Source organism: Trachurus japonicus, chromosome 3 (genome assembly GCF_045865225.1).
Source record: "Trachurus japonicus isolate A0001 chromosome 3, Traja_1.0".
Classification (NCBI taxonomy): Eukaryota; Metazoa; Chordata; class Actinopteri; order Carangiformes; family Carangidae; genus Trachurus; species Trachurus japonicus.
The window spans coordinates 26163092-26190414 of NC_140909.1; the positions used below are offsets into that span (position 1 = coordinate 26163092).

General features: G+C 41.9%; 1 protein-coding gene across 1 annotated transcript; it reads left to right on the top strand.

Annotated features, from left to right (window-relative positions):
• Window positions 1–853: 853 nt before the first annotated feature.
• LOC146990031 (plakophilin-3-like) lies at window positions 854–26508 on the top strand. The gene is made up of 13 exons (XM_085767770.1): window positions 854–1093; window positions 11740–11822; window positions 13053–13675; window positions 14545–14668; window positions 14780–14984; window positions 15087–15246; window positions 15365–15473; window positions 16718–16882; window positions 18312–18491; window positions 18820–18973; window positions 19565–19760; window positions 19994–20081; window positions 26157–26508. Exons 1-13 carry the CDS (start codon window positions 889–891, stop codon window positions 26196–26198), a joined length of 2334 nt encoding a protein of 777 aa, XP_085623896.1. The 5' UTR covers window positions 854–888; the 3' UTR covers window positions 26199–26508.
• Window positions 26509–27323: the final 815 nt, after the last annotated feature.

Genomic DNA, 27323 nt, shown 5'->3' on the forward strand with positions numbered 1-27323 from the left:
GAGGCTTATAACACAGCAGTTAGACATTAGACTTTTTTTTTTTTTTTTTTTACATCCCTAGTTATGTGTTCATAACCTATATGGCCCTCGGAGGACTTTATAAAAATTGAAATGGCCCGATATGAAAAAGGTTCCCCACCCCTGGATTAAATGAACGTAGGCCTACACTTTGGCGCTGTCACAGGAAGGATTATGGCCTACACCTTTAGGGTTTGACAAAGAAAACAAGAAGGGGGGGGGGGGGGGGGAATCAGAGATAAAGCCTATAGCTAAATAGGCTAAGTGTTGTAGCCTATTGCCCAAGTTTTGCCAAATTTTAATTTGTCCAGTCAGCAACAATCCTTGTTGACAGCCAATGACAGGTAGCCAAATTTTGCTTTACAAGTTTATGTTGTAGTAGTTTTTGTTTCTCTTTGTGTTTTCTGCACTGTTGTCTTGTGTTTTGCACTTCATGGCCACCATAAACTACAAAAAACTTAATATTTCAATAAAATCTGATATTTTGGTGGTGGTGGTGATAGTGTTGAGGGGGGAGGGGGGGTGTAAACTAGGAGCTTTTTACTGCAGAAGTTTGACAGATAGCTATGACAAACAAACTATGATAAATTCAGGGAGTCTTGGCTGCAGATGAACTCCCTCTAGGAGACGTGTCATGACAGCAGGTGAATTCACGTTGACCCCCCCTCCCCTCGCCCCCTCCCGGCCCTGCATGTCCCGCCCCTGGACCATCGAGCTGCTGCCATTTCACAGCCGACACCGTTAAAACCAAACATCCCCATCTGTCTTCAGACGCGCCGCGCCCGCTGTCGGACTTAAAGCGTTTTCCTCTTGGCTTCTTCTCTCTCTCTCTCACTCGGGGTGAAACGGTTTTTGTCTCCCGCTGTCAGCATGAGTGTGGCGGTGGCGGAGGGCTGCTTTCTGTCCGCCCTGCAGCCCAACTCCTCCTGTACCGCTTATATGGTTCCCTCGGACGGTCCCTGTCCGGACGCCGTGGCCAAAGCCCGGAGAGTCCAGGAGCAGGTCCGGATGCGGCTGGCCGAGAAGAAGTCATCCTCCATGACCAGGCTGGACGACTCGCTGGTCGGTTCAACAGGTGAGTCACATCCCGTTCAAACAATAGCTACCCCACCAGCTGCTTTCTGCATTAGCAGGTGATGGTTATTGTTTATCCTACATGAAAAAACTATCCAGTTTGTAGTCAGAGAGCTGTTTCTGTTTTCACTTTTTTGTCTGTAGTGAAATTTTAAATTCATACTGATAGACACTAAATAGTAGGAAACAGTTAAACAGTATGACAAATCCACCCATGTTGTTTTAATTCCTGAAACTTAAGTGAGTAGAAAGTCAGTGGTGTGGTTCTTTAATGTGGATACCAACCAAACTCACTCACCTAATTACAAAACAATGTAGGCTAACACTTAGTTTCCTAATTTCACTCTCACTGTTTTGTAAAGGAAAGCTGACCTGACCCCCTGTCTGAATGACTTGAGACAATAAGCTTCTCCACTGGGGTGAAAGCTTGAAGCTGCTGTGATTATTATTTTTGGTCACGGTTTGGTTGCAGATAATGTTTCATAAAGCATGTGGTCTAAGTGTTAGTCAGCATTTGTGTGTGTTGCTCTGTCAGACTAATATCCTGGACAGTATTGGATTCTTTGCCGTTAAATTCCTCCCGTCTGTTCACCAGCTTGTCAACCCAAACCGTCTGCGGTCTTGTGCTGCACTGGACAGGCGGTGAACAGTGGGTTTATCAGGGCTTTCGTGCTGAAAGGTGATTGCTGCTGCAGGAAATGAGGTTCAGGAGAGTAACTACAGCTCTCCGTGGCGTCAAAACAATGAGATGATGAATGCTAAAAGGTTTTGTGGAGTATCCTCTGGTGGGCTTGTCTCTGTGAAGGTTTTATTTAATATTGAATATCTTTGGTCTTTTTCAGACCACAAAAAAGATACAGAAACAGGCAACAAGAATCACACAATGACACTGTCACAGCTCCATTCCTTCTCATCTGCAGCAGAGTATCACAAATCTAAACACATCTATACATAGGCTAAACCAACACAAACAAACACAAACAAATCAGCAATAACACCAAAAGAGAATGGGGGGGTTAGGGAGTTACAGAGTGACATTTTTTTGTCAGTTCATCTGTAAAAACATCTAATCTAATGCACAAAAAACTCCCTTTCTAAAAGCCTGTACATGTGAGAGACTGAAACCAGTGAATGAATGTAGTTCATCACCAGATTTAAGTTCCTTTCAAACAATGAATTATTTAGTGAAAGTAGAGACTGAATATCTCACATGATCAGAATCTAATGTCCCTATACAGCATTTGCTGCTTAAGGTAACTTGGTCATACTAATGTTATTGCTTTTGAATATTATAATAGTGTCATGGCAGCAGGTACGTAGTTGTGTTTTATTCTATAGTTGTTATAGTTGTCAGGTAAGTGGTGTAATGTTATACATTACAAAAACAAGCCAATAGGTTTGTGACACAGGACAGCAGAGTTCAGTTCCTGTGTAGATGCAGATGTTGACAGCTCAGCAAAGTTAAAACAGGCTGTGTTGAGAATAAAGCATTACTCCCCCAGTTATTATAGGCTACATAGTGGACTCTTAATATCCCACAATGCATCATGAAAAGTGGTGCACAATCGACAGTAATCAACCAAGCAATATAGGCCTATAGGCCATATACCGTCATGCATTGTGCTTAGAAATCTATGGATAGTGAGTGCATGAGTGACTGAAGGAAGGACTCATTGTAAGCCAAACTATGATCTTTTCTAAATCCTAACCAAGCAGTTTAATGTGCGTAAACCTATAGAAAACCACGACTTTAACTACAGAAACCATGGTGACCAAAGCAAGAATACGTTGCTCCCAGTACAGCCCATTGTAACTGTGACAACCGCGGTCCCCTGGTTGCCATAGACAGTAGGTTGAGTTATTTCAGTATGAGGGTTGGAAAAAACAAAAACAAAGGAGGACTTGTTGTGTTTACTGAAACATTGTTTTCATGTTTGGTTTCTTCTCTGTGATGTAACCACTGTTAACACCAAAGATGTAATGAAACATGACTCAACGTCTTTTCTTAGTTGTCTGTATGTAAGTTTGACATTCATTCACCGAGCGGCTCGGTAAACATTAAACTGTCAAACACCTTAATTTGACTTTTGTCCCAGTTAAAGATGGGAGGGCAGGGGATCATCCTTGAGGCGTACAGGGCATTTTTCCTTCTTCTGTAAACAGTAATCTGAGTGATGACCACATCACTCATTGTTCCAGTCTTCGCTCTACTTTCCCGATGTAACTGAACACCACAGACGGTCTCTGGGTTTTTGATCCAGAGGGAGAAGTCATGCCAGCAGAGGGGACCTGGCTGAAAAAAAAAACACACATCTGAAACCCCTTAAGCAAATCCTGCTTACTCGTGTCAGTCACTTAAAGCTAAATTCAGGAGAAATTCTTTTTGTTATGTGCCGACAGAGAGGGTGATGGGTCATGGATCAGTGAGATCACAAGGAGGGGGAAACTAGAAATTAAATTACTTTTAGGTTTGCTTTACTTTGGAAAACAAAACCAGTAAATGCCTCTTACCGTAAGAGAAAAATGTTGACATACGGTCAATAAAGGAGAAAGTAAGCAAAACTATGCTAGTAATGGTCCACACAGGGTTTAAATAAACAGAGCTGATGATGTCACCAGGGGTCAAAGCCTTGAAAATCTTTAACAGAAAACATGTCTCAACTGGAGGTAAAACAAGGAATGACTGAAGTGGGCATTCAGAACATGTATTGTTTCAGTTACTACTGGATGGAGTAAAGCTGATAAGAAGTTGCACTGTGCCAATATCGTTGGGTGTATTTTGCTGGAGAAATATGATTTATTGTGAAAAAGAATGTGGTACAATTATAATCTTGATTGTATTAGTTTCATAACTGTTGGAAGCCAAAACCATAATTGAAAATAGAGTTTGATAACTTGCCTTGCCCTAGTTCCAAGCCATAAATCAGTCCAGCTCTAGACTGAACCAAAGAAAACTGCTGTTTACCTGACTCAGCATCCAGGTAGCTAAGTCAGTGTCAGGAACTAATCTGATTTGAGTGAATGCGCACACTGCAGCAACGCCATTATTCATGCAGTCGGATTAGTCCTCTCAGCATAAAACAATAACAGATGTGACAGATGTGGGAAATCTGTTGCACGGGAAGATTGCAGGAAGCTCATGTGGAATTTGGGAAATTCCACTTCACCATTAGGCTACTTTTTGTAGAAACTCTGGACTCAGTGATCAGCTGAATGGAGAGCTGTGTGCGGCAATGTGGGCTAACTTTAGCTCTGATAATGGCTGAAACACATGGCAGGAACGCAACAACAGAGCTGTAACATCCCCGTGTTAAAGCTGAGCATGCACCTCGGGCGTGTGCTTGTTATTGGGGTCCGGTTTGTCCCGAGGCTCCTCTGAGGAACTGATATCACAGGACTTGCGGCCAAACCATGAAGTCATTTCTCATGAATGTCAGTCAGGCTTTATAAAGACCTTAATTCTAACCATGACAGTTTTTAGAGGGTAATGAGAAATTTGTAAATGAAAACAAAGAAATAATTAAAGTGTCATGCATCAAACACAAGATCAGATATGCCTGTGTATTGTTCTACTTTTTGTCAAACTATTTGGGCGCTGTGACCACCTGGAAATGTGTTATTTCCTGGTAATTTCCTGTTTTTTTTTTTTTTTCTCCATTCGCTGTATGGAAAATATAAATCATAGGTTCCAGTGCCGGTGTTTTTTTTTTGTTTTTTTTTAAAAATATTCACATTTTGCACAAGAACTGCCTTTACATTTTGACCCAACACATATAAAAGTGTCAGATGAAAGAGCATCTGTCTCGACGGTGATCGTCTTGATGCAGATTTATGTCAGTGGCCAGTCATCCTGCAGCGCTCAGATGATGCACATCTGTCTGGCTGCGGACCGGATAACAGCCTGGATCGTCTGTCCAGGAGGAAAATACAATAGAGGAAGGAGCAGCGCCTTCCCCCTTACTACTACTCCCCCTGCCTCTGTCTGATAAGACCACAGGGCCTCACTTTGACCTATGAGGAAGTCAGGATGTTGTATGAAAGCTGCATGTGTGAGATCTTCTCTCATGAATCTCCCATTTTGAACTAGCTAATTGAGTAGTAGAGATTTTCTGCTACCATCGTGTACCTCCCTGTACCTTAACTTGCATATATATACCACTAACTGCACCATTTACAGTGTATGGACGTGATGTGATCGCTTTGTCTTTGTTCAACGGTCGGACTCAGGTTAAACATGAACAGAGAAACTTTCTTTCATTATTATCTGGTTTGACTCTCAGTAAAAATAGAAAATAAGTAAATAAAAAAGGAAGAAAAAAACAATTCCAACACTAATGTTGTGACACTACCATTTGGTTAGCCACTGGTTATTGACAACTACAGACTACACTGACTTTCAACGACTTCCTGGAAAAGTGCCAGGATGTTGGAAAAGACCAGTGCACAAACACAATGTACATGGGGGAACCCTATTGGACAGTTAGGCTAGCTTCCACTTCCACAAACTTTAGGTGTGTCTAGTTCACGTTTCCTCAATATACGACTGATGTGTTAAGTACCCTATTTGATGACATCATTAGGCTACTCATACAAAAGACATGTTTTATCATTTTTCATCTTCATTTTCATTTCTGAAGTTGCTGTTTGTTTGTTTGTTTTTAAGTATATTTTCGGGCTTTTGCCTTTAATCGATAGTGTAGAAGTAGAGAGAGACAGGAAATGGGGAGGCAGAGGGAGGGGTAATGACATGCAGCAAAGGGCCGCCCGAGTCGGGATCCGATACGGGACCGGCTGCAACGAGGACCACTGCCTCTGCACATGGGGCACCTGAACTGAGCTAAACGACGCCCCCACAAGTGGCTGTTTTACCTGATGTGAACTATGTGGAAGTTGTTCTGTGGGATTTGGATGAAGTTCACACGCTGTGTGATCGGCAGTCGTGTGATCTGGGGTCAGTTTCACACTGACCTCTCAGACTGGTCTGTGATGTTGGTCCAGTCTTAGTTTGGCTCATTAGATCAGTCTAATGTAAGTCAGACTGTTTTACTACTAATAAAGTCTGACTCATTTCAAGACAAAAACATTAGACACCTAACCCCCAGGCTAACCCAGATCTAAGACCCGTGTTACCATGGCAGTCTGTGCTGACCAGTATTACCCAGCAACAAGAAAACTTGCCCCGTAACTTGTGGTTTGTTTAATTTGTCATAGACAGATCAATGAAACAGGAAAGTGAGAACTGCTGCCATTTTTTTCAGTCAAAATTTTAGCTTCCACTGCTTCAGTCATTACTGACTTTTCAAAGTAAAACATCTTATAACTGTCGAATCCCTCCAAAACAAAAGCATCATCTGCTGAGGGTAAATGGAGCCAGGCGGTTGGCTGCAGTTCCTTGGTTGGCCAAAGAAAATTCTTTATTTACCTAGAATTAATTGCACCACAGCCCAGCTTCACATCGTCAGGAGCATGAATTGCTTTGTCAAGGTTTATTATGTCTAAACCAGAGTCAGATTGTGTCCTGTCTATGAAAGTGGCCAGTGGCTGCTGTCCAGCTACCATCAGAGTAAAAACAAAGGAAACAGATTGTAGAGTGAAATAATTCAAGCTGTAAAAGTGTGTGTGAATGAACAGGGATGTGTTGTTGTTGAAGGACAAATGTGAGTGGGCAGATGTCTGGTGCAACACGCCCTGAGCTCATTGACCACCTTGTGTGGGGAACATTCCTTCCCAATCTCCTCTTCACAACGTGTTATCAGAGACTATTTTAGCCTGGACAGTACGTCAGCCACTGGGGTCAGGCCTGCTGGGTCTGATCTTCATTTGGCTTTATGATTTAGTTATTTAGTTATAACAAGATCTAAATACACGATTTCAGCATTTAGAAAAGAGTTATTTTTTATCAGTTCAGTGTTGGACTCTGTTGTCTGTAGCGTTTTTATTGTCCTGAGACCTAAAACAAACAACACTGACTGGATACATTCATTATGATAAACAGCTCAGAGGAGTTTGTTATTTCACCTTCATCCATTTTTCTCTCCAAAACTGTTGTGGGTAAAACGGTTCAGTTTACACTTAGAGAAGAGTCAAAGGGCACAAGGACACAGAGGGAGGAATGAATCCACAATAAGACGAGCGAGGACAAAAGCAAACCTCAAGTCCAGCAGAACAGCAGGAGTCAGTTATTCAACAATCCTGTCCCTGTGTTTTGTTGGAGACGTGCACACGCTGTGAGCCTGAGCTTCCTTCAACCTCTCAGCTCTGAAGGAGGGATGCCAACTGATAGCCTACACTCATTAAGTGCGCATTAACTATTAATCAACAAGATGAAAATCTACTACAACAGACAAATGTCTGTGTGACCCATTACTATATTATACCAATACACTGCAACAAATGTTTTAAACACATTTAATCACTTTCTGTCAGAGTTTTAACACATTCATATCTGTGTGCTATTTATAAAGTGGTTGATTATTTTAGCATAGCATGAAGGCTGGGGAAGAAGCCGGGCTCCAGCAGGGAGTTGAAGGAGTCTGGTTCGTAACAGCCTGTTCGTTTCTGTTTGGATTTATCAAACATAATCAGTGAGATTTAGTGGTGCTGGTGGGTGGATTTGTTGTTTGAAATACCCTGACCCATCACTGTCTGTGGTTCATTTAATCTGCTGTTATAAAGAAACCCTCTGCTATGATTTGGGGTTTTACAAATGAAAAACCCCCAAATCATATTACTCTGTTTTCTTTTTCTTTTTTTTTCATTCCACACTTTTGCATCGTGGGCTGTAATTAGCATGCAGAGGGTTGGATGTTACACTCTGGAGTTTGGGTGTGGAGGGAGCACGGGTGTTTGAGATCTAGCTGTTGGAAAGCTGGTTGTTTTTGTGAATATAACGGGACAAAGACTGGAGATTTTGGTAGGAGATGGGTTCCTGACAATGATGGAAAGCAGTGAGAGGCTTGGCTGCATACCACAGCCCTCATAGTGAAAGAGAGAGGAGCTGCAGTCGTAAATCACTGAAAAGCTTTTCGTTGTAGAAGCTGGAGAAAAAAAACTGTGTCTGGATGGGCTTAATCACAGTCATAAAACTTTGACAGAGACATTTAGATAATACCACTCCCTTATTCTGAAATCGTTGTGGCATATGATTTTTTTTTTTTTTTTACCACCACCCCCACCAAAAAATTCTACGCACGTCTCCCAAAGCTTGATTCATGGTTTAGGGTTATTTCAGGGACCAGATAGATAGGCAACAGGGTGATGATAACTAGTCCTATAAAAGAGGTCAACAAAACATAACTATACTCAGGATCACAACTAAAGAATGTGTTAGCTGAACGAAATAACCTGACACAGCGAGATGTGAGGCAGCATATGCAGTGGACACCAATGGAAGACAGCTATAACACAACACACACAACACCTAATGCCAACAATACAAATGTTTTGTTCATTGCAAAGTATCAATGGAAACCATCACTAAATCTTCTAAAACTTTTATACTAGTAAGGCCACTGTAAAAGCAATCAACAATTGCATTGTATTTGCAGGTATATTTGATACATTTTCTTTAGGGCTGTCCCGATTAACATATTCATGATCAATTACCATGGCAATGAACGAAGCTTCGATTTTTTTTTGGTCAGCCCTAATTTTCATATATGGGTAATAAAGTTATCAGTCCCAACTCATTGACTGCACTCGACGGCTCAACGTCTGATACTCCTTAGTTGAAGAAGTGTACGTTGGGTGGAGGAGTTGATGTCCAGTCTTAAACTTGAACACTTTAAATACACTGCCCTGGGCACTACCCATAGATATTATAAAGTTTGGCAACCATTTCTATCCTATTTCGATGAACTTGGCACACACTTGAAGTAACCCAACAGGATTAAAACGTGAGCACAATGTGAGATTAACACACAAACAGATTTAAAATGTGCAATAATGTTTAAGGGAACTGCAAGTGTTATGTTTGGAGTCTGATTGACTGCAAAAAACCACCGCAGCTTGACAAAAATGAGCAAACAGACAAATCACAAACTCAGAAATGATCTCCAATGTCAAATTTTAATTTAGTTTGTGTGACGTATTTCTACATTGAGAGGGGATGCAGTATTGTTGAAGCCCCACCCCCAAGACTGTTTATCATGTTGCACTTGACTGTTCATGTGAAAAGTGACATAAATGTGTCAAGGATGAAAAAAAGAGAGAGAAGGTCAGAACCTGTGTCTTTACTCACCTCAGTGCAAATATTCATGAATTGTAGACTTGACCAATGGACCACATATTTGTTTAACTTTTTTTTTTTTTCAGTGTAACTAGTTGGTGTCTGCATTGTTAGATGAGCCGGTCAAGACCAGGAAACCTTTGAAGGCAGTCGCCATTCATTCTGACAAAAAAAAGAGCAACTATGCCATTTAGCCATACACAAATTAAATAACACATTATGTTAGCATGTTTCATGTTTCAGACCACACAGGCAGGAGATCCTACTTTATTATGAGGACCCCACAAAAGTTCAGAAACTGCATCATATTGTACCTCATTATTCACTCTGGAGATGAACAATGGCGGGCTATAAATATATACATATAATTGTAATTGTAACACATACATAAATTATATATCACTGCTACTTGAGCCTGTTACGTGATCTGTTCTCATTATGTGGGTTCACCTGACACAACATGGCGCCACATTTTCAAGACTCTGAGACTCTGGCCTCATAAGAACAAAACTGTGACTTAATCAAAAGCAAATATAATAGGTTTTCTACAGTGCATCTTTCTTCTTTATTATAGCAAACTCTTATTTTATAATTACACAAATCAATCAGCAGCCGGCTGGACTTGATTGACAGGCTGGAGTTGGCTGGCGAACCACCGGTTGGACATTATTACCACCTCCCCTCTCCCCTGTAGTAGAGCACTCTCTTTAATATAATGTTGTTTGATGTGAGAGCCCAGTTTCCTTTGACATTTACTGTGCCTGCTCTCCTCACTGTGGTGGTCGTGTATTAGCATACCTACCATGACCTCTGACCTGGTGATTTCTCTGTTCTGGCATGCAGCCCCTCCCAACACAGTCTCCCTCCCTCCCTCCCTCCCTCCCTCCTTCCTTCCGTGCTGCTGGACTGGATGGGCCCCCCTCACCCTCCCTCTGATGAAGTCACAGCTGCTCCTTTATATAATGTTTTACAGTGCATTGTCCTCTTTGGTCTGTGTAATCTACACAGCTCCTTCAGCCACAGTTCACGTCTGTGCACATTATCTCGGTCTGTGCAGTGAAGTGAATCCATCCGCACCACAGTGGCTCTGCCCCATCACTCTACATGACATTAGACTAGCCCCAGAGCCCCGGCTCTGAAGTGACGCCCCCTGCTGAAGCCTGGTGGCCTGACGAGGCGTGATCAGATTCCACAGTGGACACACCCATTCAGTCACAGGGTGCCACCGGTCGATGCTGCTTTGTTCTGTGACACACTGCAGAGTCACGGCTTCCCAGACTTAACAGCAGCTACTGGAACTGTTTCGTTTTCACTCACATGAAGCCCAAGCAGGGAGAAGCCGGAGCCGGGCTTATCTGGTCATCACACCGAGTGTCCGCCTCTCCAACACTCTCCAGTCATTCCACTGCACTGTGTGTGCTGGCTGCCTGTCTAATGGCCGTTAATTATCTTTAAACCTCCTCAGTCTGTACTGCTGGCTACTTCACTCCTCCAGTGGTGTTCATATTAAATACTTGGGGTGCCCCCGTGGTTCAGTCTGTACAACCACTTTTGCAGGCATAGTAATAATGATGATGATCGATATTAATACTAACTAGAAGAAGCCAGCATTTCCAACAGGAAATGCCTGTGAATGCTGAAAGCAGCTGAATGTCATTCTGAAGCAATGCTGAATTAGCTGAAGCAATTAGGATAGATCTTAAGCAGAACCTGCGAGAAGGAGGTTGATTTATATGAAATGGTTGGAAATTACTTGAATTGTTGAAGATTAGTGTAAAAAAAGTGAAAGTCTAGTCAAATATATTGGAAACTGACAGCAGAAGCACATTGTTGAAGCATCAAGACTAAGCAATAGCTTATAAAATTATGATGATATGATGATAGCAGCTGGTTTAATGGAGTGAAAGGGTTGAGAAGAGCCTCAGTACTGTAGTTTAGGATAAGTGTAGAACAATCAATAAGCTGAGTAATAGCTGAATAGTTCAAAGTCTAGTCAACATTTTAAGGGTTGAATGAAATCTGTAGTATGAAGGACTACTAGATACTGAAAAAGGGAAGGAGAAGTAAGAAGCCGGTATAATAATAAAGATTTGATTAATAATAAAATAATGATCATAATAATGATAAGTAGACATACTAATATGTATAATTGAGTCCAAACCTATGGTCCAAACCTGCTGATACAATTTGGACTTAAGTCTTTGCAATGATCGAGAAACCAAAACAAAGGTGAATTATCTTTCCACTTGTCATGAGTTATTAAGTTTGACAGTTTATATAACTTCCTTTTTTTTCATTTCAGTTGATGATGATGACGATGATAACATGAAGTGACATCCTGAATGAAAATACTAAATCTTTTTTGACAAACTGGCACGACGATCAAAGTACTGATATTTTAGGTTTCTGTTTTTGTCTAGATTACAGCCTCCCTGCAGGAAAGACCTTCACACATGGCTTCAGCTCCAGGTCCATGATACACACACCCAGTCGTGTCCTGGCTGTGAGTACCACCCACCACATTCACACCATGCAAACATATGAATATAAATTGCAACCCATGAAAGTGATAACCAGTTTAATGACTCATGCACTGTACAATGTTGTCTTGTTTCCCGTCCATAATTAAAAGTATGTTTTAATCGTAGTTTAAGTTTAACAATAGTTTAATTAGTAATTCTAATTCCTATCTTAACCCTCAGTCTCAAAAATGCACACCCAGAATGCAGTATTTAATTTTTTTTTATATATTATTAACCTCATTGTTGCATAACATTTATTTTTTATTTAACGATCTTTTGTCAATAGCCGACCGGTGCGTACAATCCATGTTGCTATCGTGTAGTTACAAAATGGTCATTTTTCTTGGTGGTAATGTAGTTGTTAAGTTGTTTTTATCAAAATACAGCCTACGTAAACTGTTTGCCCCGATAATGTTATAAAATGACTGACCGGGCTAATGTCATCTCCCGTAGCCGCAAAGTTATCTAAAGATAGTTACAGCTGGTGTTTACCTTTCAATAAGCTGTGGTATGCGGTGACTCTCAGCTGAATATGGTCGTGGTATTTATACAGATTATTTGTTTGAATATCAACTTATCTGCATTTAAGGGGTGTCCCATTTCTAAGTCACAAAATAGCCCTTAACACTTGGTTTTGAGGGCTACTAAGATTAAGAGTTAAGATTGAGGGTTAAGATAGGAATGGGAATTCACCCAAAACAGCTTATTTTCTTTAAAACTCTGGGGCAGTGGGAATTCCTTGACCTGAGGCAAGTGCACACACAGACACACAATCTTAAAAGCAATGAGTCAGTGTTGCGAATGAATAATGTTTCCTCTCTGCTCTAATTGTATCTGAGTCAGTGAGAGGGAAAATGGAAGCTCCAGGAGGCCGATCAGACTCAGAACAATGTAAAGACAGAAGAAAAATATAAACAGGACATTTGCCTGTTGTTTTTAGCAGCCCAGTCTAACAATGCAAAGGCTGCAGCGTACTTCCTTCAGGTTACAGTAGCCCAGATTTAATAAAGGGCAGAGGGAAAGAGCTGCTGAATGTGGAAACTCTTGCTCTATCTTTAACTGTTGGGAAAAAGACACGAGTGGTATTTACTGCCTTTACTATAAGAGCTTCTGTATGACAGCTTTTTGCAACAGTGAGGAAATTTAACTTTTCAGGAATCACGAATTGAGAAAAAGTAGTATTTATCTATCTCATATTCCCACCCCCCCAGGTTGCCACGGCACCCCTCCACTCCTCCGGTTTCTCCTCGCGCTCTGCGGTGGAAAATGGCTCAAAGGTGAACCACAAAGCAGCCAGCATGGTACAGAGCAACTTCCAGACCTACCAGACCCAGAGCAGAAGCAGGCGCTCCAAGTCTCTGTGCCAGGCTGACCAGGAGGGGTTTCCACTCACCGTGCTGGATCCCCCGGAGAACGTGTCCTACTCGGTCACCGTGCCCCCCGCGGGCTCCATGCGGCGCAGCCTGAGTGGGATCCTGGCCCAGGAGAGAGGCCACTGGCAGGAGGAGCTGCCGTCTCAGTACACCTACAAAGGGCCGTCCCACCGCACCATCAGCCGCATCACCAACCGACAGCAGCACTACCAGCAGCAGCAGGGCTCCTCCGGCTTCGAGAGGGACGGCTGGCAGGGGACGGGCCGGGTGGTGCCCATGGCGGGGGACGGCTGGGGGACGCAGTGGCAGCAACATGTGTCCAGGTCCAACCATGCCATGGGGTCCGGGCAGTACCAAGCCTCCCTGCACCGGGCCGCCTCGCTCCGCAGTCTGAGGAGTGTTGGGAAAGGAGTGGACATCTTAGATGGAGATTCCATACACAGCAACGACCCACTGGGAGGGTGAGACATTTTATTCATTAACTCACCTTAAAGGGATAGTTCACCCAAAATTCAAATTTAACTCATTATCTACTCACCCTCATGTCGACTAAGGGCTGGGAGAAGTTTCAGAGTCCTCCGTGCCTTCTCGGAGTTACAGGGCGGCTCAGCGAAGCACTGCATGTCCATATGATGGTTGCAAATGGGCCTCACTTTTCTTTGTCCAAAAAGACACACCAAAAAACATCCAAATACCTCCATAGTGCTCGTCCGTAATGTCCCTCTTGTATTGAAGCCCCAACATGAGAAATTGTTCTGAAAAAAATAAAATAAGTATTTGTTTTAAGCTTGTTTGTAGCGGAAGCTCCCAGTGTTGCTCTGCCGGAATCTCGTGTAGCCGTGAACTGGGTGTCAATGTAAATATTTGGATATTTTTTGGTGTGTCTTTTTGGACGAAGAAAAGTGAGCTCCGTTCGCAACTGTCATATGGACATGCAGGGCTGCGCCGAGACCCCCCTGTAACTCAGAGAAGGACTCTGAAACTTCTCCCAGCCCTTAGTCGACATGAGGGTGAGTAGATAATGAGTGAAATTTGAATTTTGGGTGAACTATCCCTTTAAAACATCCATTTACCAAAAAATGTAGCTACGACTGTAGATCAGCCTCAGATCAGCTTAATGTGACATATGAATCATGAACTTATACTGTATATGTAGTGAAAAGGTAAAGGAGAGTGACAGAAGAGTGTTTCTTTACTTTTTTGTTTGCTTTTGTTGATTTTATAGACAATATAATTCATTGATAAATAAATGAATTATTGAATGAATAAATGAAGAACAATCAACAAATGAATCAAGGATGACAGTGGTTATTTTTTTGTGTGTGTGTAGGTTGCATGGTCTGGACATGACCACAGCAGTCAGATATCTGTCTGAATCAGACACAGCTTTGCAAGTGCTGGGAGCTGCATACATACAACATCAGTGTTACCATAGCAGCGATGCCAAGAATCAGGTAATGAGCGTGTTGTGTTTGTTTTCGTTTAGGTCCAAAAGTCACAAAATGTGTGTGAACAGACTCTGTAGAGTCCTGAAGTGTGAGTGAAGCCCAGTGTTTGTCTTCCAGGTGCGTGCACTGCATGGTATTCCAGCTCTGGTTCAGCTTTTCACCAGTGAGAACCGAGAGGTGCAGCGTTACGCCACGGGCGCCACGCGGAACCTCATCTACGAGAACAGCGACAACAAGGTGGCGCTCATAAACGCCAGCGGAGTGACGCGTCTGGTCAGCATCCTGAGTGAGCAGGACGAGGAGCTTCAGAAGACCATCACAGGTAGCGATGGTCTCCTCTCCTTTGAACGCTGTGTGTGAGCTCATGGGTTTAGTCCAGATGTGACGTGAGCTATTCTGACCATGAACCCTGTTGCGGCTGCAGGCGTCCTGTGGAATCTGTCCTCCAGAGACAACCTGAAGGAGAAGCTTTCCAAAGACGCTTTACCAGAGCTGACGGAAAAAGTCCTGGTTCCTCTGTGCAACAGTGTCCCACTGAACCCGTCTGAGAAAGAAATCTTCTACAACACCACCGGCTGCCTCAGGTGACCCTGGTCCTCATGTTACATCTAAAAATTTGTCAGTTGGAACTGAATTGGATGGTTCAGTGGTTATCACTGTTGACTCACAAGTGTGTTTGCATGTGTGTGTGTTTGTGGACAGGAACTTGAGCTCAGTGAATGAGAGAACGAGACAGAGGATGAGAGAAATGCGAGGCCTGGTGGACGCTCTGGTGTCCTATATTCAACAAGAGGACAGAGGTGACGACAAGGTACAAGCAGCATTTTAACATCTGTCTCTCTATGTGAACTGAAATTCCCTGGTTCTACATTATGAGTGAGCTTTTGCTTAAATATTATCACTATGTTTGTTAAGTACATAATCAGTCGAATCATGATGAGGTAACTGTAGGTGGGTTACCTCAGGTTTTGCTCTCTGGCACGTTGCTGCAGTGGTTAGCATGGTGACCTCACAGCAAGAAGGTGCTGGGTTTTAAAGGATATTTACCGTTTTTTACTAACTTTATTTCTAGCATAAAATACGATCATTTACTCACCCAGATAACTTTGGTGTCATTACAAGTCCTTCAGACGAAATTAGTTCCAGCCCAGAGCCGCATATATCCATATAATGCGAGAACACGGGGCACGCAATGCAGCCTCTAAATAACACATTATCCGCCATGAAATTCGTTCATTTCACCAGTATTTTGTTATGATAAACTAGTGCTATTACCCTCCGAGCCCGTGGTGGCATGTTATCAACATCCGGTGTCTGTAGGTTGACCTACTAACCTCTAACCTGATCATGTCATCTCCGACCGCGGTGCGGCGCGGCTTGTAGCTACCGCTAATGCTATGGTTCGTTTCTGCGTGTTTCCGACTTGTCAGAACAAAATGAGCAGCTGGATGAAGTTCAGCTTCCACAGGCTTCCTCTCCGCAACCTGGACTCACTAAAGCTCCGGCTAGTTGAGATGAAAATGGACCCGAATGCCGAAGCAGAATGATTATTATCAGAATGGGTCGGGCAGTGGTCGGAGATGACATCATCCAGGTCAGGTTAGTAGGTCAACCTACAGACCTCGGATGTTGATAACAGGTCAGAGGGGAGTAGCACTAGCATATCATAACAAAATATTAGTGAATGAACGAGTTTCGCGGCAGATAATGTGTTATTTAGAGGCTGCATTGCGCTGCCCCGTGTACTCGCATTATATGGATATACGCGGCTCTCGGCTGGATCTAATTTCGTTGGAACGACGTAATGACACCAAAGTTGTCTGGGTGAGTAAATGATCATATTTTATGCTAGAAATAAGGTCCAGATTGTAAAAAACGGTAATTATCCTTTAACCCTGGGCCTGGGCGGGGTATGTGGGTTCTCCAGCTTCCCCCCACAGTCCACTGACATACACATTAGGTTAACTGGTGACTCTAGAGTTTCTCTCTCTCTCTCTTTCTCTCTCTCTCTCTCTCTCTCTCTCTCTCTCTCTCTCTCTGTCTCTCAACGTTCAGGGTTTGGAGAACTCGTTGTGCGTGATGAGGAATCTGTCCTACCAGCTCTACACGGAGCTGCCTCCCTCAGTGCGACTCCGTCTGGAGGGACAGACCAGAGCCTCAGCCCCCAGGGACGCCGTCAACATCAACTGCTTCACTATGTACAGCAAGAAAAACACTCAGGTAAAATTCATCGCACTGCCTTCACACACTTCTCCAAGAAAACATCAATCACAAAAGAGCAAAGACAGAATGACAAGATTAAACTTTGGAGTTCACGGCCTCTGGACTCCTGACGGAAACTGGCCTTAATGGCTGATAGTGTGTGTTTCCTAGTGGTTTTTTCGCCGTTTGGCCATGCCTCCAGCTGGGTGTGTCCATCCTGGGGTGTGTGCGTCAGTGTGTGTGTGTGTTATAAATCCTGCAGAGCACACACAGATGATACAACTTGCATGACAAAACTTATAGAATACAAATACAAAGGTTTGAACTGTTTATTATCACACAGCGATTTGTTTTGCTTAGTTAAATCCCCATTAGACACAGCGATGGCTTCTCTCCCTGGATCCCCTTAAATTCATAAACAGTTCTTCACTAACAACAGATACATTTGAAGAGTTCATTTGCAAAAGCAGATAAGTGCCATTTTTGAAAAAAATGAGCTGATGCTTTTGAATTATTCTTTACATAGTGTTGTTTTCAATAAAGCTTTATTTTTTTGAGTTACATCTGTTTTTGTACATCTCATCTCCTGGGTCAAAGCCACTCAACTTTGGTTTGACTGATATCACCTGGTGTAAATAATAATTAAACATTTTCAAATATATATTTTTTAAAACAGAGTTATCTGCTTTTGCAAGTGGACTCTTCATTTATACACACCCATTTCATCATTAATACCCACAATACTCAAGAACAAACAACACATATTTTATTGTCATTTCTTAATAAATGAAAAATTAATAAATAAAACTTTCCATAGGTCAGTCCACTAAAGTTACAAATAAAAAGATAAATAAAAAAATTTCCATATCAGAGAACTTAGCATTGTTATAAATAACAAAGTCTTAATGTCCTGACTACTGTTCTACAGTTCCCTTTGTAAACAAGTACAACCTTGTTTTAAAAAAAATTTAAATTTTATTCTTGTAATCTATTTTCTGATAGGGTATGGTATATGGTATTGAATTCAACCATTACCATGTCACTGAAAACAACCCTCGGGTAAAATAACAATATCTGTCAGCAAAGAATAATTATTTATTTTCATTTTTTTTGTGTTCACCTTTTGTTTTTTGTGTATTCTTTATCTCTTTGAAACTAACCCTTACCCCTAACCATTTCATTGTTTTTCCCTGTGGTGAAGTGGTTCCCCTAAAGTGAAATTGCATAGATCCAAGTGTGCGGAGATCTTTCTCTTCAGTTTGGACATTTTTGATACCTTCAGCACCTTAGCAAAGAACCAGCCGGGTGAAGCGGCAACCCCCTTTTTGCATTGTTTTTCCCTCTGCCATGCTTGTTTCTTACCGTATATCTGTCTATATGAGCACCATGAGTCAAACTCCTTGTATGTGATTCTGGTTTTGTTTCTGCTCCGCCTTCTCCATGGCAGCGTAACCAGAACCTGTCCATGCTGCCCGAGGTGTCCCGACAGCCTAAAGGCTCAGAGTGGCTCTGGCACCCGAAGGTTGTGACGCTTTACAAGGTTGTTCTAGAAAACGGGGACATCAGCTCGACCAGTCGTGAGGCCGCTATAGGAGCGCTGCAGAATATCACCACAGGAGAGGCCTGGGTAGGCGCCCACTGTTCATATCATGATATGATTCATATTTCAGAATGAATTAAATCAAATTTGCTTCAGTCACAGCACATGCTGCAGTTTCAGTGCTTCTTAGAACTGCTTTAGAAATGTATCAAACCTTTTGTGGACTTATGTGTTCTTATTATTGTTGTTGTTTTAAAATTTGAATTTATTTATTATTACTGTGTTTAACTATGCTGTAATGTTTAATTACATTGACCCCAGAAAGAGTAGTTACTATCTTGGTGGATCCATGTACATGAGTGCATGTTGATGAGCAGAAGAGGCTCATGTGATGTGTCTGATGTCTCCCTGTCAGTGGTCATCAGTGATGAGCCGGGTGGTGATCGAGCAGGAGAGGATGCTGCCCCTCCTGCTCAACCTGTTAGACACCGACAGCGACGTAGAGCTGAGGTCTTTGACTGGACTGCTGAGAAACCTGGCCCGACACTGCACCAACAAAGAGCACACAGGTAAGATGCAGCGAACACAGGTCATCTTCCTGAATGCAGTCGTTTTTACTTAGAATTTATGACGCAGAAGATTTTAAATGGATAGAATTTACATTTCTGTCCACCAGTCTCCACTCAATGATCAACCGTCACTCACATAGTTAAAGCATATTTTTTGTTTTTTATTCAGTCATGTGTAAAAAAAAAAAAAATGTTATTATTATTATTATTATTTTATCAGAGCAAATTCCATGCTTTCTAAATATGCAACAATCAACATTAAAACAAATTCAAGAGATACATTATGTAAAAGAACTGCATATGCATACAAACACACACACACAAAACATATTTACACTCATGCTCACACAAAACAAATGAAATTCATAGATAAAAAAAAATTCTCAAAGACCACAAGTGTATCAATAAAAAATATGGCATTTAAAAGCAGCAACAGTGATGCCACAAAAAAAGTAATGACACAAAAAAGTTGAAGGTTCACTCTGACTTTAATGAGGCTACACAACGGCTACCAGAACGAAAAGGAAGAACCGGTGTTGGTCATGAGTTGGACCTCACTAACACGACTGCCTGTGCTTTCTACCCCTGCAGCTAAAAACATGGTGAACGTTCTGGTTGCCAAGCTGCCCAGTGACGGCCTCCAGAGAACGCCATCCAGCGAGGTGGTGGTCAACATCTGTGGAGCCCTCAACCACCTGGTCTCCTGCAGCTCCATGGCGGCACGTGACGTCGCGTACTTCAACGGCCTGCCGAAGTTGGTCGGCATAAAGTCATTCCACGATAACAAGTACGAGTGATGCTGCGAACTTCAGTGAAAACAGAGCTGTGACCCTGCATGTCCCTTTTGTGACTGTACACATTTTGGAGCTGCTTTCCCTTCTGGCAGCAGGTCACACAAAAGTACAACCTTTTGCTAATTTGTTTGTGATTTTAAAGTGTTTATCGCTGAGTTTCCCCCTCTGTTTATGCTCTGGTATTTCCTCCTCGTTTCTCACTGTCTGTCACTGCGTCTCGTTTCAGCTCCGGGAGCCTGAAAGCCTCCAGAGCTGCCTCCACTGTGCTCTGCAACATGTTCCAATACAACAAGCTGCACAAAGACTACAAGATGGTGAGACCCACAGCTGCTGCTGTCATCGCTCAAATATCAAATATCACATGCTGCAAACCTGGCACATACAGGGTTAACTGGTCCTCTAAATAACTCAGGTTTGAGGTTGTTTGATGCTTTAAATGTGATGAGTAGAAGTGTAATGTAGGAGCTCAGATTGATACGAGGGTAAAGTCCACTGCAGTAGTCCAGATGTGAGAACATAAAAACATGCATGACTCAGCAGAAGATGAAAAAAACATGACTGGACAACACTTTTTTCTTTTGTAAATTTGCAACTACCTTACATTTTATTGATGATTAATGACCCGATTTTAAAAGTTTATTTATTATCAATTGTTTAGTTGATACAATTTCAAGTAATTGTGAAAATTGTCTGAATCTGAATTTCCTGGAGCCCAGTGTGCTGCCTTCAAAATAAAAGTCCAAATAAAAGAGATGATTCTCTTTTTTGAGGATGAAGCTGAAAACACAAACACTGACAGGATTGTTGGTCTTATGAAGCTATACATGAAAAATGGCAAAGACTCAGCACACATTTAGCAGCAGCCAGTAAAATCAGAGACCAGTTAAACCAATAAAACCAATGTAGCTGATAAAACCAGCCAAACCTGAATAATTGGGTTTATTGAGTTCTTCTTTTATTTTAGTTTTCTTTTTGTTTCTGCTTAATCTTCCACTGTGTTCACCTGCAAGATCACTGCTAACTTTTTCTGTCTGCTATCAGTCGTACAAGTCATACAAGTGCCTTAAAAAAAGAATAAATCTGTAAGAGAGTGCAAGAAATTAAATGTAGGAATATAAACAGAAACGAGAAAGATTATGATACACTGAAATAACCACCTTCATGCTTTTTCATGGGGGTAAAATGTGTCTCAACACACAGTAAGTAAAGCACTGACATATTCACTCAACATGAGGGCTCTTGTTCGGTACAGAGCGCAGATAAAGCTCACATCATCTTTTTTTCCCACTGGAATTTAAATTTTAAAATTATTAACGATCAAAGCTGTGACTTGTATCACAATATCTTCCATAATAATTACATAATTTTATTTTTTGCTTATCACTCAGCCCTTCCTCAATTACCTTGCTGTCACCTTTGTTTAGTGGAAGCAGGTGTTTGACGTCTTGTTGACAGTCAAAGCACATCGCATCACGTTTTGGTGCATTTTATTTAAAATGCAAGTGCAGTCAGCGCTGCACTTGCTCTCTGTGTGTCTGCTTCCTTCAGAGCCATTAACGACCAGAGCCACATTCTTCAGCTTCTGTAGAAGAGTCCTCTGACAGCAAGAGGAAGCTCTTTGGCTTCACTCCTGTGTGGTGGAAGCAGCCAAGCCTTCATTACTTGCTCTCAGTGCTGTGTACTGACCTGTGGTCACCCCGCCCAATGATTCTGGGTAAACTGAAGTCGAGGCTCAGAAATCGAATCACAAAAGGCTTCAGTGAAATTGTTGTTGCGAGACAGGATTCCAGGACATTAACTTTCCCCATTATATCCGCACAAGGGGTCCGTGGCCAGTGGTGGTTCTGACTCAGTGTTTGGGCATGTTTTTTTCCCAGTGGTCCCTGGCACTTTTCCAGCGACCCCCGCCGTATACACAGTTGTATACCGTTGACAAGGTCACAGGAAAACACTGGAAAATGGCACCAACTAAAGCATCTACACTTTCAAATCCAGGCCCAACTAGAGTAGTGGAGTAGAGCCACCATATTTGTTTGGACACTACTGTAACTGTGATTCCTCATAGTTACCTGCGAGTGTACCTTACACATACTACACTTGAGGTTGTGGTTTACATCCACACCTACAGTGGCATGCAAAAGTTTGGGCATCCCTGGTGAACATTTCTCTTAATGTGAACAGTTAGGCAAGTGGAAGATGAAATGATCTCCAAAAGGCTTAAAGTTACAGATGACACATTCCCTTTACATTTTAAACAATATATATATTTTTTTCTTTCTTTCTTTCTTTTTACTTTTTCAGAATGACAGAAAAGGAAAAGGGCCCGCAGCAAAACTTTGGGCACCCTACATAGTTAGTATAGTAGCCCCCACCCCTTCCTTTGGAAACCATCACAGCGTGTTAATAGTAAATATCTTGTCTGATACTTTGGTCAAAGTTATCTGAGAGCTCAAGTCTCCTGGGTTTCCCATTCTTTTGCAGGGTGCTACTTCTCCTTTTCTCACTCTATAATTGTAGAAAACAAAAATAATACATTGATATTGCTTAAAATATTGCAAAAGAGTGTTTCATGTTTAACATGTTGCCTTCTGGAGATCATTTCATCTTCCACTTGCCAAACTGTTTACATTAACCGAAATTTTGACCAGGGGTGCCCAAACTTTTGCATGACGCTGTACTCATACGTGTTAAGAATGGAAACAATAAAAGCAGAAACACCTTGTAGCTCAGACCGTGGGGCGCGGTGGTCCAGCGGTATGCACTGATGATTCAACCTTCCTATTTAACTAAATATCTGGCCAATAACCTTTTTGTTTGTTGTTAGTTAGTGTCATGGACTACACATCACTGTATTTATTTTTTTCTAGAACTCAAGGAATCTCATAAACACTTCAGCACTGTGTCTCTGTATCAGATGAAGTTATTCTATTTGCCTAACATGTGTAGTCAGCTGATGGCTCAACGCTGATAACAACATTTCATCCTGAAAACATGTTTTTACAAAAACACAACATTGTCAAACAGATGGTGCCTTAGCAACGTGTTTTTCGGGGAGTCGACCGAGTGAGGAAGCTGGAGTGTGAGCGTGAGTCTGTGTGAGAGTGAGCAGACAAAGGATTAGATGAAGAAGCAGGAGACCAAGTTTCCATCTCCACCTCTAACCTCCTGGCTTTTTATAGTTGCTTGAGATCTGAGGGCTGAAGTGTGGTGATCGCAGCACGGTAGCACAGAGAGAGAGAAAAGAAACAAAGACGGAGCTGGAGAGATCTGAACTCATCTCCCCAGATGTCAGCTTTACTTGGCAGTCACGCTTGAAAACAGCCAGATGTTACGACTGTCCATCTCTTCTTTTCTACCGAATAGCACCGAGCAGATCCCGGCCCTGGAGGTGAACAGATCTCTTGTTGTTTGCTCATCAGTTGGGTTTTTTGGACCCAGATACACAAAGGAAGATAGAAGCAGACAAGAGCAGAGAGGAAAATCTCAGAGAACATGAACAGAGACCAGACAGGAATAACAACCAGCAGGAAATAAAAACACGGTGTGGAGGCAACCTGACTGCAGTCACACTGAGCTCTTTAAACTAACTTTATAACTCTGGGAACAACAAAGGAGTTCCTTTCCTCGGCGCTGAAACAAACCAAACAGCACTAAGATGTTGACATGTTTATAAATGTCTTTGCTGCTGTGTTGAATAATGAAAACTGCAGAACTCAATGGACCAGAACCAAAAACACCACAGCTCCAAACATGTGATATACTGTATATACCTGCTTTGAATTTCCATATATGAAATACTTTACATACACAGAAAATTGACACATATACTGTGGTCACTCCAGTGGCCTGGTACAGCATGTGCCATGCAGCCTTGGTCCTGGGTTGGAGTCTAACCTGTAGCCCTTTGCTGGGGACCAACCCTCTTCTCTTTCTCTTTCTCACTGCCCCTTTCCAAACTAAATGAAGGCAAAAACAAACAAAGAAAAGAAACATGTTTAAAAATTATATATGAAACCAAATACAAAATATTTTGTAATATTCGACCCAGACAAATATGTATGTATATGCACATAAAGCTAATATTGTAGACACAAACGCTGTTAATATCTGAGCTGAGCTGATACTATAAATACTAGAGTCCAGGGGTCAGAGACCACTTTCCCAAAATGAGGGGAAAAAAATGTAAATTCAATGAAAAATGAATATGAAAAACATATTGTAACATGTTGCTTTAATAAACATACATTATGAATCAAATATATATTAACATATGGTTGTAACATGTTATACAGTCGAAGAGCTCATCTATATTTATATGCATTACAATAAGATATGTTGTATGTATTTCAATATACAGTTTAGTATGGATATTTTATATATGCTATAACCTTATATCTTCATACTTGTGATTGTAATACTTATGGCAACACTACTCTTGATATAGGGACGTATATTACATTTCTGTGTAGGTCCAATAATGATATATTTTACACTGATGTGTATATAAGATTAGAAACTGAAATTATAATGGAGGGCAGGATGTGATGCGTGGGTGTTGTCTGACATTGTTCTCTAAGGTTTTATCTCCAGCAGATGTTTTTCTATGTACACATCTGCTTTTTAACCCATTTGACCTCCACTCCTCTCCTCCCATTGGCCCTCCTCCTCCCTCCCTCTGCCATGAAGGCCTGGACCTTGTTAGCTTCTATCCGTGCCTTATCTAGGGATACTTGGCTGTGCTAATGCAAATATTTTCTCTGGAGCTGATAGCGAGTGGATCGTAAAGCTATGTCACGCATTAGGAAATCAGTGGAAGTTCACATTTTACATTTCTATTATTTACATTCAGTCACATTCATCATAGCTCTCACCATCAGCAGGGAAAACATGCAATCTGCTCACACAGCTCAGGACCTTCCTGCAGCTTCAATGTAAAAAATATTAAATATTAATCAGAGCAGTTTTTAAGTTGCTGCCTGATTGATTAGGACTTCATGTTGCTCCCCCATCAACTGTGTGTTTGAACAAAGCAATTGAGAGTTTATTACATTATATCAGCTGTCCAGTTCCTGGGGGAGTAAAACCAGTGGCATTGATGGAATTGGGAATTCATTTGATGAAACAGCTTAAAGAAGTTGAAGATGACATAGATTGAGAGGCTGGTCAAAGGATCACAGCAGCCTGGACAGGAGCAAGTGAAACAACTCCTTTTATACAAAGATGATTTAGCATCTTGATTTGTGATTCTCATTAATACTTTACTCCTCTGATGCTGGTTTATGATTATAAACCTGCATGATAACTTGTTTTTAGGAACTAAACGAACAAAAAGATCTTAAAACATATATGGTCATCCCTGCTTCACCCACTGAATGTTCTACTTGTGTCAGATGTTGCTGGAGTCTGCTCTGGGTTGTGTTGAGCTTTGGTCTCTCAGAAGGGACGGGTACGTCTCTTTTGTCCCCTCTGAATGAGGGAGGCAGTTTGGTTTAGTGGACTTGGCAATCGCTGGCATGTTCCTCCTGTTCGCAGACAAAACAAAACTTTCCTCACTCTCTGGCTGTGGCCACACATCACCCTGCAAACAAACCGGTCCAAACCAGAGAAGAAAACACCATGGGGTCTGTTCATGGTTCTCATGGTTCTCAATCTTTCCACGTTTTAATTACTCATTCATGTGCTTTTCTTTAGACCTTGTGAACCAAAGCATTTTTTTTTTTTTTAAAGAAAGACTGATCTGACCTTTATTGGGCGACCTGGAGAAACAGACCATAATAATGACTGGGTGGGGCAAGTATCGGCTGTTCCCCACAGCATTTCGTCTTTCAACAAGTCTTTCAAGTCATTGTTGTAGTTTTGTAAACTGTAACTTCACAGCTTTAGTTCCAGCAGCAGCAGGCTGCTCTTTCACGTTGAAATAGGTCTAACAAATGCTCACCACGCAACACAATGAAGCCCTCAGCAGATAAAGAGGCAGATGTTTCCCTCAGGAGCTGGTGCAGACAAGTCAGTCAGTGTTATACTAGTGTCCAGGACTCCAAATAAAAAGTAGTTTAGCTCCATATCTGCTGGCTGTGTGAATAGTAATGAGGCTGCATCCATCCATGGTGCTGTCGACCCACTTGCAATACCCTTGGGTCCCACCAGTGGGCCCAGTGGATTTGAACTACTCCCTTATACTTCGTTAAAATGACTGAAATAGTGAGTGTGAGTAACCTAGCTGTTGATGACTTATGATTCAGGTAGGCGAGGGTGAAAAGTGCATTAAAATAAATTGAGCTGAGAGAGGTAACAGACTCAGCACAAGCTTAGTGCAAATGTCCCACTCAATGACTCATGTTCACTGTTTTTATGATATTCTGCTCATGTCATTTCTTTGTGTTTTGCAGAAAGGATTTGTCAGACGAGACTTCGCTGATGCCACCATTTAAATATGTGACACAGTTGATCCTGAGCTTCTGACCTGGATCTAGACCGGAGCTGCTGTGAGGAGAGAAGGAGGAACGACAGATGATCTGACTGTGATGGACTTCAAGACAGAGAGAGAGAGAAATGGACTGGAGCGCCTGAAGTGATGAAATCTCTTAGTTGGTTGTCAACTAGGCATAGTTTACAGCAGATTGACTTTCACCCACATACCATGCACACACACACACACACACACACACACACACACACACACACACACACACACACACACACCATACCAAACACAACATCCAATCCTGGAGCGTGAGTGAAGAGTGTGAACTAAAACATAGTTTCGGGGTGATTCTGTGTTTTAAAAACATATTGATCGATCTATAGGGAAGTATGTAAATAATGAAACTAAAGATCTTTTTTGTCCAGTGGACATAACTCACAGCTTTGTGGTGATCACCAGAAGTCCAGATGTGCATAATAAACACCCCTAACCAGCACCAAAAAATCATGTATATATGGATAATGATTCACATAGCCATAATTAGTGCCTTGACTAACTCTTGGTTCTCGTTTTTGGAGCTGTTTGATGACGTACACAAAACAGTTTTCACCGTCTGAATGTTGGGCCCGGACTGAAACTGTGATCAGGTCGAAACTTTGATTCTAGTTTGGTTTATGACCGAACATGAAAACAATGCAACAACTAATGATGTTTCTATCAAATGAGAGGTTGATGGACAACTTTTTATCAATGAATTTTCAAAGTGAACCAGCACCACCAGCGTATCAGCTGTGATTTACAGAACATCAGAGATTAGTCCGCACAATGCTGTCCTGTAGCTGTAACTGGACTGAACGTGAATGTGAACGTAACGTGTTCATTAACACCTAAGTGCCTTGGAGCGCGGCTACAGCCCCTTCTTACCTTGGGGAGAACAAGAAGCACCAATATACAGTAGTAGATTATAGGATGCTGTCGATTAGCAGATCTCATTCAGATTCAGTTTAGTAACCTGATTTGGAGTTTCTATCAGATCTCTTTGAAGGTGGCCCGAAGACATCACAGTGAGCTCCAAAGACAAAACATGATCGGGTTGACTCATTCATATTCTTAACCTTCTTTCTCTTTCACC

Bases quoted from the DNA above. Each gene is read 5' to 3' on its own strand.
- LOC146990031 (XM_085767770.1), top strand. From the start codon at position 889: ATGAGTGTGGCGGTGGCGGAGGGCTGCTTTCTGTCCGCCCTGCAGCCC. The intron at 1,094-11,739 runs GTGAGTCACATC...GTTTTTGTCTAG, and splicing joins CTCGCTGGTCGGTTCAACAG to ATTACAGCCTCCCTGCAGGA. The intron at 14,669-14,779 runs GTAATGAGCGTG...TTTGTCTTCCAG, and splicing joins GCAGCGATGCCAAGAATCAG to GTGCGTGCACTGCATGGTAT.